Genomic DNA, 13,220 nt, shown 5'->3' on the forward strand with positions numbered 1-13,220 from the left:
CGAAGCCTTTTTAATTTAATGTATAAAATACTTATGTTGCACTATATATATATTATATATATTGTTGACAATTGAAGAGATGAGCATATGCCTGTATGTATACAATTGTAATTAATATACATTCACACATATGCTGTTTATAGACGATGTATGTATAAAAGTAATATGTAGTAAAACTAATTAAAAGTTAATCCTTTTTTTTACAAAAGTATGTATTATTTTTTTACAAACATTTATGTGCAATATTGTTTAAAACTCTAATTCATATTTAAAGAGAAATTCTAATCCTATTTTTAATCTTCCAATCAGATAAAAAAATATATTTCTTATATATTATATAAATTTGTTATATATCTTATATTTTAGAATAAACGTATAAAAATTAATAAACGTATTAAAAAATATTATTTAATGCATATTATGAAATAAAAAGAAATACGATTAATTAAAATGTGATTAAATGAATGGTGATTATTTAATGAAGTAACAAACAAATTTAGATGAAAGAACTATAGTTGATGCAAAGAATATGAAAAACAAAGCATCATACGTCATTCTTATAATTAAATTGTATAATAGCGTGTTCAATCTCGTTTTCTAAAAATTTTATTCATGTAAGGCGCCTTAACAGTAATATAAAAAGGTACACTTTTCCATTTATACTTTATGATAAAAATAAAAGTGCATATTGTTATTGGAACAAGTACATACAGTATTATGCTGGTAAATAATACAACTAATCGCATATAAGATTCACAGGTTTAACAAGTTGCATAGGAGTCTCACTATGGAGAGGTAAGATAAGAGAATTTTACCAAGAACCAATCATCGAAGAACGTATTCGCGCATAAATTTTTATCCCTCGAACGTGACGCTTATCAAATAATAAATATACGTTATAACAATGAAATTTCGATCATAATATGAATTGGTATTTGTACTGAGCGACACAGACTAAGTTTTTTTTACCTTTCCATATTGAGATATAAAAGTTTCTTGTAATAGCAAAGTTTATCGAGTCATTAATATAATCATCCTTAATACTTTGACTGCCGAGTGTGGAACCATAATGCATTTTCGTTACAAAGGAACCAACGATACGCTCGTATATTATTGTTATATATTATAATACATTCGATGACGTTGCCACAAGAGCTTTAAATCATAGCTCGGGTAAGTAACAACATAAATGACAAATCTCGATAAATCGATATTTGTCGTGTTAAAGATTGAAATTGCTTACACTTAATTCGATACATATGTATCGAAAAGTAAGACATTTGTTGCGTGGCAGTCAATGTATTAATTGCAATTACATACATTTCAAACAAATCTATGGAATCTATGTTTATAGCGCATCGCAATCATAGCATCATAATCATAGTAAGTTTCGTAACATAATGGTACATGATTACATTACTTATAAAATCGATTACAAATCAGACACATTCATTTCAAGTCGATATCATACAATATAATAATATTCTGTCTTGCGATAGGGAGAGAAAAAAATAGTCGAATATATTTGTTAAATAAGTTCTTAACGTTCCGATAAGAATATAATTCGATACTTAAAATTTAATGGACAAATACAATTCTTTAACAGAAATATTTAAAAAAAAAAAACAAAGATTACGATTGAAAGCAATTAAAATATTTGTAAACATATGAATCATTAAAACTTTGAATATCAAATATAAATAATGCATTATAATGATAAAATACTCAAAAATAAGGCAATAATATATTTTTTTATGCACTAAATCTTATATTTTAATTTGCTTTTATATTTTGAAACTTGATAATGCACGGAAAATACAATGTATAACTTATCACTTAAAGAGTATTTTATTCTGTAGAAAATATAAGTTCATTTATACATATAACGTTTCATGAAAGTTCATCAAGATTAAAAAAAAAAGAAATCTCGATTACGAGAAATTAACATACTTTACAATACTGATACGCGGTACTTACTTGAAAAATGATTAACGATACTCATTAAATTGTATTAATTTCTTAATTTACGATTCACAGAGATGCGTGTAACTATCCATTGTTTAAATTAGACGTTATATTGTCCAGATAAATTTGAAACCAAATTTCAAAGAGAAAAAAGGAAACAATAATAAAATCAAAATGTTATTACATGGACAAAGAAAGCGAGAAAAGATATTCAAATGTATAAAATTTTAAATAATGCCAATAAATCTGAAAATTTCGAAATACAATAATGAAAAGAATTTGAAATTAATATAAAAAGAATCAATATTTACTATGATTTTGACAATTGCATTGTGCCGTTTGGAAAAGGAGTCTAATCTCTGTTGACTATGGACAGCTCGTATTATGGTAATTTCTTTTATACACATATTTTTTTAAAGTTCGCATTGATCCACAAGTTTTTTTTCGTTCAACGAACTTTCGCGAGACGCACGAAAAGTACAGAATTCGTTGGCCTTAGTCACTACGTTCCGTACAAAGATTTCATCGTAAACGGCTTTAAATTATTATTTACATTCACTAGCTCTCTTCGCTGACTAATTTTGATTTAGCCCTAGGACAGACTAGAAGGTGGATAGATCCTTATGTATAAATTATTGATTTTCGATGTACCGTTATGAATTACTAGTAGGGTGTTCATGACTTTGCATTGTAAGATACTCTTTATACATAAAAATTCATTTACTTGAAAAAGAATGTTACATTATGTAACTGAAGTGCAAAAAAGAAAAAAATATTTATAACAAGTCTTTACAATATACAAAATTATACACTTCAAAATGTAAAATAATTTAATTTTTAAAATATAAAATTTATAACAACTAAATATAATCTCATAAACAACTATAAATTTATACATACGAAAATATACTATTACGAAAAAAACATTACATAAAGAAGGTTTTGCATTCTTCTGCTTAGAATAAAAAACGATAAATAATATTTTACGTATTTATTAAAGAACAATGGATAAAAGCTGCGATTAACTTTACTAAATTTATAAAATTTTCGAAGTACCTCTCCACAAGTATTACGCGATAAAAAATTTGCACGATTCTGAGCATCTTACAAATTACAACCATTACGTTTAAAAATCTTTGTGTTCACTTTTGTCATTGTGCGAGATACTACAACGATACGTCTGGACAGTCCTAGGGATAAATAAATTCGTAATTGACATAATCATTTTGCCATTCTGAAGCCTGCTCAGATTTAGATATGTAAAGAGAATGTACCGAACAGTAGTCACATAAGGATCGTTTAGTTAACGAATTAAAGAGTACCTATATTGTTTCATAGGTAACCGGAGAAATTTGAGCCTAATTTTATTTAACTTTAAATTTAGGTATATCCAAATAACAAGTAATCTTTAGTTTAGCAGTCTTTACACACATTCCTCTGTTTATGAAATTGACAACAAAAGCTAACAATAATGATAACACATTATGCAAGTACATGAAGGTTAAAAAGTGGAGCCTCATGAGTGTAGTCAAAAATAATAAGGCTAGCTTTTCCCTAAAGTAATTTCATTTTCTGCTTATTATTAAAAGTATGAAACTTTTTATTCACTATGATTAATACAATGTGTTACGTTAAAACATTTTTTCTTCTCCTCCAGTTTAAGTGAAAATACGCCAACAGATGAAATACGCGGTCGATAAATTTTTCTTTTCTTTTTTCTTTTTTTTTTTAGAGCGCCTGCAAACTTGACGTTCACATTCATGTATTCTTACAGCAATGGGATAGATGTCATTTAGGTCCATAGCGAAAATAAATAAAAGAAAATCTTCTTAAGCTAGTAAATAGCAGATTAGTTTTGTATTGTATACTTGTTAACTAGCCAGTGCATTTTGTATATATCCTGACTCTCTCATTAACCTTCCTGTCTATTTAGCACACTTTGCCACGCATTCTAAGGCATGAACTTTCTAGTGAGCTGGATAAAAGAGAGCATAGACCAGTGTGCCAGGTACTTTATGTGTTAACATTTTTCACTGTTGTAGCTAGATACAATATCATATTAGAAAGTATATTACTATTGTATTTAAAAAACTGTTCTTCCCTGCTCTCGATCTTATATTTTATTAAGATCCTTATTCCTCAGACCATAACTATAAAATCGTTTGCAAAATGTTCTGTATTAGAAAGCAAAAAATAAATTGAACTTCTTGAGTGGCTATGTCTGCATATACTAAATAAGAAGTTAAGCCATCACACGAATAACTCTTGGTTTTTTATATAGAGTAATTGGTTTATTTATACAAAGATATTTTTGACAATATTTGATATTTCTTTGATTATTCTTATTGCAAAAATATTTAATAAAAAAAAAAACAGTTTTTAATTATTAACATATTAAAAATATACAGATACTACCATAAATTTAAATAACACAATTTCAAAATATTTCAAATACTTATAGTATTTATACAATATTTCGATAATATGATAAGTTCCATTATTATTCATGGATGGCTTAATCAGGATTCTGATATTACAACACATGCATACTGTTATTTGTATAGAACGTAGATAATACATTTTTTCGCTATGATCTACGTTTATACAAAACCCTACACGCACACCCATACTGTGCCAAGTTAGGGAGCCATTTGTATGCACATCTGATACCACACTGGCTAAAGCACATATCATTTTTTACTTCAATCAATGTTTAATTTTACCACTCGTCATATTTTTACTCATTACATTTCCACTTTATATCATTAGGTTCATTCTATCATACATCCGTCAACCTGTCATTGCATGCTGTATTGGTTGTACATATTCAGATAGTAAACTAACATAACACAAATTAAATCAAAAATTTTGTAACCCTATGGTAATATAATTATTAAACAATAGAATATACTCTTGCAATTAACTTCCATAAGTTGCTTTATGACACTGAACACTATAATTGAACAAAGTGCTTGTTTTATTTTCAAAATAAAAACTTATCGCCTAAGACATTACTATAAAAAGAAGCTATGCAAAAGTGCACATTTGTACACGTAATACAAAATAAACTATCATGACAATTAATTTACGCCTTTATCTTACATACGCGACCTTAAAAAAAAAGGAGTAAAGAATGTACGTGAATAATTCTAAGTGAATATAATTCTAAAAAATAATGTACCATAGGGATACACTATTTTCGAGCTCCTCGTATAATAATAATAATAATTTCAATATTTTCAGCATATAAGTAATAATACAAAACGATACAAAATTCTAACAAGTGTTTTGTTCCACTATGCAATCGAATCATTTAAGTAATAAAGATCTAATGAAAAATTTATAAAGGGGTACCGATGTACATATCCAGGCACATGTCCCCATTTTGTATCCGTATAATTTTGTTTTTTCCAACAATCAAATTTAATACTCTTTGACATTTTGAATATTTATCCCTGTATACAAAACTAAAGTTGTTTAGCACATTTTAGCACTAAATTTAGAATACACAATTTTTATTAGTCTTTCTCCCTGTAGAACACAATGTTCATTCCTAAATGTCGTTTTTTTTAGTTATCACAAATTATTGTTCCTCGTATTTATTATTGTTTGAAACATTAACGGAGCTCAGATGCTTTCAATATTCTGTATCAATGCAATTATAACTTTTTAATTACACATTCACGATGCCCGAACGTTGGGTCGCACTGGAAACAGGCTGCTTTTTCGGTAACTTTTCTTTGTTGGTATATGCTTTCATATCAAAGTAAACCACTTTCTACCCATGAGGTCATTAAAAAAAAATATATATATACCAATTGGGTTTGTGAACATTATTTTGTAAGGTAAAGGGCAGGACTATGGATTTGGAGGAGGTGTAGTTGGTGTTGTATGCGAAGAGGGTGATGCACTGGCAACCATCGTTGGACTGGCTGGCTGTTGTAATGGCAGGAACGCTGATCCCAAGCTAGGTTTTAACTGGAATGCTACACACGGCTTTGGGCAATAGTCTAGTTTGCTCAAGTCTATCATGGGTCGCCTATACATACAAATATAATTGTTTCAATAATACTAAAATATTAATATCCCCAAATAAACAGCTTTAATTAAGTGAACTTCAACTTAGGAGAATTTCAATTATTTTTCCTAAATAGTATGAACATTGTGTAAGAGTTTGTTGCAGTTTAACGTAAGATGCATAGCTGATAAAATCTGTATCTGAATTATTACCACATTAAGTTGCTTAAAGATTATCCTAATTCAAAAAAAATCATGCATCAAGAATTACCTGGCATCCTCTACAAATTTGAGATTGACTTTCTCACAGCCATCAGGTGGTTCTCTTGCAAGGAACCTATTAATGTGAGGTGAGGTGCCAAGACGTCCTTCTCTATCTTGTTCTGGGGTTGAACCACGACTTCCACCTTTAAGATAAATTAGAACATCAAAATTAATAACCATATAAAGATAATGAGTAAACACATTGGATATGTCAATTGAAAAGCAAATATTTTTAATCCATGCTCTTAATAACTTAAATTATATAATTCATATACTTATGATTTCATTCATATAAAAAACAAAAATTAATATGGATGTAAGAGCTTTGTACACCAAAATTCCATTCCAATTTATTAATAATTTGTTGATAAATTTGAAAGTTATATATGTATTTCATGTGATACTTCTATGTAATATTAAAAATTAATATTCTTTACATCAAAATTATAGATTAGATAAAATTACTATAAAATAAATATTTTAATCTAACAATTATTAAAAATTTTGTAATTCGTTATCATGCAATTACATAATTAAAATTATATCATAACATTTAAATAAATACTACATTGCTAATTCCTTATTTAGTAATAATTCAAACAGAAATAATTAAAAAATATAAGTTAAAATATATATAATGTGAAATACTTATATAAAACATAAAGTATTGCATGCAAGCGTTAATGCAATAGTAAAGAATATAGTAAATATATCTTAGCTTATGAAAAACAAATTTGTTTACCATGTAATGTCATAATGTATTGTGAACATTCAACTTGGCATTATTATTCCATGAAAACACATCAAATTTTTGGTCAGTACAAAACATTAATAATTAATTATGTAAAATAAAAAAAATAGCTTCAGTTATAATATTAACATTAAATGATTGTGATACCCTATAAAATGTGTACAATTTCATATTAAAAAGATAAAAAGACAAAAAAAATCATGCACATAGTTCAGACTTAAGATATATGCGTGTACATATATATGTATATGTATACATATTTACGAAACAGTAAAAGAATTTATAGCATATAAAATCCCATTAACTATCTGGACAATGGCATTCAAAAAGAAAAAAAAAATAGAAAAAAGAACAAACATATTTGATGAAAAGGGATTTCATGAAAAATAAAAAGAATGTTTCCGCAAATATGCGCCAACCTTGTAAGAGATCGCTAGGCGGACGGGACGCATCCATAAGACCAGGAATCAGCGGAGACTCAGAATTCCTAGATGGAGGGCCTGTCTCAACAGGCACACACCATAGTTAGTCTGTTATTTATAGTGTTACCAGTAACCAGAAATACTTCACACATACATATATGTATATACTCTCATTATAAAAAAAAAAAAAAAAAAAAAAAAAAAAAAAAGAAAAAAACAAAAACGTAACATTTTTCATATTTCCTAAATTACAAAAAAAGCTACTAGTATTATAAGTACTAATAACAAACATCGCACATAATTATTAATCTGGTGGTGTTAAAGTTAATATTTGGATTAGGTTTTCATAATTTTCAACATAAAACTTATAAAATTCAAATATTTTCTAAAAACATTGACAGCTACTTCATATATCTAAACACTATTAAGTAATATGAGACAAAACATAAACTTACCTGAAGAATAAGAACTGGAGGGAAGGTCAGTAGCTGGTGTTTGTGTGTTCACACTGCGAGTAGCCCTCAGTAGGTCTGCTAGTGGTGCACGATGACCTTCCGGTGTAATTTGTTCACGATATCGTGCATACTACAGGGGTAATTAAACGATTAAATTAAAATTAATTTTTAATAGTTTTGAATTTAACTTTAAGATTATTGTAATACTTCGAATGGATAAACCAGATTATATAATTATAGATATAAAAAAGTACATACTTTGTCTTCCACTGGATGATCAGGATCACTAGGATTAGTTGTAGATTTGAGAACCAATCCTTCAATTTCTTGATTTAGTCCTTCAATAGAAGAACGCATTGGAGGCCTCATTGGTTTCACAGGGATATTCATAGGACTTGCCTTTGTACTCAAACCAAATTGATTGTCTGGTACAATAATAAAACTAACATGTCAATCAATTCTAGAAACAAAAAGATTTGTTATGTGAGTACCTATCCCTAAATGAACTTACGTATAAACGTTTGTGAAGCAATACTGGGTAAAACTGTGTGGTCTGCAGGAAAAGCTGGTGGTGGTCCACCTGGCATTATAAGTCCAAATACTGCTGTTCGTTCTCTACTACTGGTGCCTTCCTTATTTGTACGTTGCAACCTACATAATACATTGTTTTTATTACAAAAACTAGATAAACAATATAGTAATACGTTATACAAAAATAATATCATGTACTACATATTAAAACAAAATTTGTCATTTTTATTATCATGTATAATTTTTAACTACTATTTAATATACAAATAAAGCAATTTTAATGATTTCTACATACCGATGCCTGAAATACTTTTCCAATTTTTCATCAGTGGTAGTTTGTTCTGTAGGATGACGAGTGTGTAATTTTCTTGGTTCATTGGACCATTCTTCTGTCTATAAAAAAATAACTTCATTGATTTCTATATTACACTGATATGAGGAACACAAAACATTACTATATTGCATAATAGGAAACATTATTATGCAAATATAATTAAATTTGCATAAAACTAAAAGACTTAAAGAGCTAGAAAAATACTGGTATTAAAAATAAAATTTACCTGTGTAGATTTATCAACCAAGAGAAGACTGGAATGAATGTAATATGAATCACGAGGCCATTGTCCTTTCAAGTAGATTGTATCTAATGATGCTGTCCTTCGAATATTTTGGTTTCCACTTAAACTTTCACTGCATCTTCCACTTAATGTTTTTGATTTTGCTATATATATAACAAAAATTCTTGATAAATTTTGATAAAAATTATCTTTTATAAAACATATCATGGTTAAAGAAAATCAAGTAAAAAATACATGATTGTTGTGTAAATGTGAACCAGAACCGGACTATCCAAAATGTATTCGGTTACTGGATAAAATGAACAAAAATAAAAGCGAAATTGAAATAAAAATTGAATAATAGGACAAAGGAAGAAGTAATGTTTTAACTGTTTATTGTGGAACCGATCTAAAGGAATATATTCGGTTACCGAGTTGACCAATGTAAGCAGTTATAAGTCTATGATGGAAAGAAATGAAAAGAGATTAGTTTGCAGCTCAAGCGTTATATATTAATAACTATATTGTAGATATAACTTAATGTAGTGTATATATATATATATATATAGAATGTGCGTGCATATTATATATATATATATATACACATACACACACACACACATACACACAAACATTCATCATTGTTCAATGCATTGACATATATCATTAGTCATTAGATACAATTAAAACCATAATGCATAATTCACATTTACAAATATTGCATTGTTTTAAAACTGTAAATTAATGTAAAATTTAGTATCCTTTGTTATATTAATAAGTTTGTAAGATATAAAACGCAAATGATTTAAGAAAACATATATCACAAAATTTAAAGTATACATAACACCTCTGTTATTTGATGTCTGCCACAACTATAATATTTACAATCAGTTGTACATGACACATAACTGACACAAACGAATTATATCGAATCTTCGAAAAACAACATCCAAAACGCTTGCAAACTACAAAAATCAACAATGCATTTGCAAATATACGAGTGATTAAAAATTTATGCAAATTTTATAATGACACAATAAACATTTATAATTGGTTGTGTTCTGACACTGAAAAAAGGAAGCAAGGATGAAAAGTAGTCCATAATTGGGGATTCAGTCGGAGGATATGGAAAACATAAAATGACAGACACAACAAAGTGTAGCGCAAGATAACAGTGTATAGTAAGTACGTGAACATGTAGAGCAGTGAGCGTAAATACCTTTGTAAGAGAGGGAACCGGGGCTTCGTTGTCCCGAGGAAGAGGTCTCCGGCGAGATGCGGGCCCGCCACGCACTCGCATTTGTTGGCGATACGGTGGGACTGTTGCTATTGCTCTTCCTGAGACTGCTGCCTTGCCGGCCTTGTCGTAGCAGCGAGCTTACGGGTAGAGTCGCGCGCATTGGGCCTTGCTTCGACGTCGAGCATGGCGAGGACTTTCGCATTCGCTGTGATCCCGACATTTTGTCATATAGGCAGGTGGCACTCAGGCCGTCGATGCTGGTGCGTTTGGTACACTGTTCCAAGTATGTTGTACTAAGGACGGGGCGCCGCGGGCACCGTTCAGGGCACGAGGCCTCCGAGCACCCGCGACTTTGTCGCGCACACGCGGCGACAGCAGCGGTGGTGCCGACAGGAGCGAGGACAGATTTCAGAATCGTTTATAATGCTCGCCTTCTCGGTGGCGGGCGAGATCTCATCAACGATAGTGGTAGCAACGACGACGATGGCGCGACGAATTCACCAGCAACTACGACGGGAACGGTGGTAGCGGCGGCGCGACGACAATGCCCTACGCGTCTTGTCATTTGCAATGTTCTGCTGCTGCTTCGGCACGCACGTCACGTGATCGCCCGTCCCGGCTGGTCATTGGTGCAACGCTAGCCCGTGGAGCGTTGTACTACGCTCACCCGTGGGGGCCGCGTTCCATTCACTACCACCGTAGCACCGTACTAGCGTCCTATCGCTTTCTCACTCTCTCGTTCTTTGATTCTCTCTCTCTTCTTCGCGCTTGTGCAGTGGCACTCAAATTCGCCCTTTCTCGATTGCTTTGATGTCTCGTCAAAAATCTTATTTAGCGGTTGTTCTCGATGCCCGCGGATTACCTATTTTCTTACTAACATCGATTAGTCACTAATCTACGTCGAAAGCTATACGAATCGTTTTAAACTCGTTATTTAGCACAAAATCACGTCTGAATCGAAAAGATGTTTTGATGTTCGTGTACGACGTGCGCAACTCTGCTTATATACACCTGCACGACGCACGTATAGACCAGTATGTAGCGTCTTACGTTTCACGTTATGTACGTAATGGAGGAGCACAAGCCAATGAATAGCGTGTGTGAATAACTTTCGTGTACGGAGCACGTACTAGCACAGGCGTAGTATCCGAGCTTACGTTTTTCAGCTACGGCGCGTGTACGCTACATTCATTCGATACTCTCGCTAGAAGAAATCTCGAGATAATCGCTTGAATTCGTTACTATCGAACCGATATTTACGCGCGAGCTCGATTGCGATGTTATTAATAATACCAAATTTTTAGAACCTTTCCGACTATATAATTCCTATATCGATTACTTTTAACGTATCTTCCCTATTAAATCGGCAAATTAAAAAAGAAAAAAAGATTCTATACCATTTATTGGAAATATTAATTAAATGAAGAATTTGTAAAAACAATTCTCCATTTTTAATAATTAGGGGTAAAAAAATTTATTTTTATGAATTAAGCTCGTATATTTATTTACAATATATTATACATTATACTATGTAGTTTCATTACATCATTTTTAAAGTGCTATTATTGATAACATATGACTAGATTAAATAATATCAGATTCAAAGTATGGAAACCTCAGTCAAAACATTCAGCATGTTAGTAAATTTATGAATAGAAAGTAAATATTTAAAATGTTTTGATCAGACATAGGACTTTTTCATATTGTTTTAACTGAAATTATAAAAATTAAGCTAAGTAAATCTTACAGGCATTAATTTATATATTATTTATATTTTTCTGATAAAACAAAAAAAAAAAGGTATAAAATAATAATGTGTAACGTAAAAAGCTATTAAGTTCATTTTAATATGTAAATATATTGAAATATGATTCAACTTAAATTATTAGGCTTTAAGTCACTTGTCATATGTTGTCAGCCTAAAAATATTAAAATTAATGTTAAAAATTTATATTATAATATGTATTTGCATGGAAATTTGTTTAATAAAGGCACTGCCATGCTCCTCACTAAAGGCTAATGACATAATGTATGTATATGTAATTATACTTTTATATATGTATATACATACATGTATAATTATATGTATGCATATGCATATGCATAAAATTTTTGTAAATAAGCTGAATCACTTTGCAAAATAGTTTACAAGGAATGCTGTATATCAATTCCAAAAATAATTATTTGAAATTATTACATTTTATAATTCATAAAGAATTTTTCTGTTACAGTAATATGTTAATTCCAATTATGAAAAAAGACAATTAGCATATATTTAAATAATAACAAAAGAATGAATATTTTGTACATTATATGCATGCACCAATTGTTCAAAATTTTTTAAACAGTATTTCAAAGTATTATTAATGAAAACAGCATTACGAAATAATATACGAAATAATAATACGAAATAATAACGGAGAACATAAGTGTAATGATCAAAGTATGACATAAAATAATAAAATATTATACACAATATAAACATTTTGTTGATATAACAATGTTATTTTTGTTAATTATAATAATTTGTTTCTACAACTATTAGAAACAACTGAACACAATATTGACATGTGTGTTAATTCGTACATCAGTCCTTCTTAAGCTATTTCTATTAATCATTAACCTTAATAAAAAACAAAGCTGAGAAATCTTAACATGATAGAGAAGATGTACATATTGAAATAAGAACAAATTTTAAGCTTTAAGAATTATAATAAGTATAGTTTGTTTAATCAGCCCTAAAATCATTTGTTTGTGATCTTTTTTATCACTTTAATCATTTTTACTATAAATTTGTTAAAAGTTAAAAGTTTGACATATTGTTTAAATTTTTTTCACACTGTATATTTATAAATAAGAGAATTATGCTGTGATATAGTAAAGAAATTTATGCATAAATTATATATTGAAAATATAATATCACGAAAGTGACACCCTTTATATATGTGAAAATTATTACTAACAGTAGTAGTAATAGCAATAATTTGCACATAAATAAAATAAATATATAATTATATA

The 13,220-nt window shown here is 29.5% G+C and overlaps 1 protein-coding gene across 2 annotated transcripts; it reads right to left on the reverse strand.

The window, feature by feature from the left end:
* Positions 1-5,533: 5,533 nt before the first annotated feature.
* Positions 5,534-11,263, reverse strand: LOC108551063 (protein FAM117B). Of its 2 annotated transcripts, XM_017905073.1 has the most exons (9): positions 10,182-11,263; positions 8,966-9,126; positions 8,701-8,798; positions 8,386-8,525; positions 8,133-8,299; positions 7,875-8,004; positions 7,417-7,497; positions 6,254-6,389; positions 5,534-6,004 (listed from the first exon to the last, which is right to left on the reverse strand). In XM_017905073.1, the coding sequence occupies exons 1-9, from the start codon at positions 10,420-10,422 to the stop codon at positions 5,824-5,826; spliced, it is 1,335 nt and encodes a 444-aa protein (XP_017760562.1). In that variant the 5' UTR covers positions 10,423-11,263; the 3' UTR covers positions 5,534-5,823. The 2 variants fall into 2 exon arrangements, with proteins under 2 accessions (XP_017760562.1, XP_017760570.1); XM_017905081.1 differs by lacking the exon at positions 7,417-7,497.
* Between the last annotated feature and the right edge of the window lie 1,957 nt (positions 11,264-13,220).

The sequence above is a fragment of the Eufriesea mexicana genome, unplaced genomic scaffold (assembly GCF_001483705.2).
Source record: "Eufriesea mexicana isolate 0111107269 unplaced genomic scaffold, ASM148370v2 scaffold4744748392, whole genome shotgun sequence".
In the NCBI taxonomy this organism is placed as follows: domain Eukaryota; kingdom Metazoa; phylum Arthropoda; class Insecta; order Hymenoptera; family Apidae; genus Eufriesea; species Eufriesea mexicana.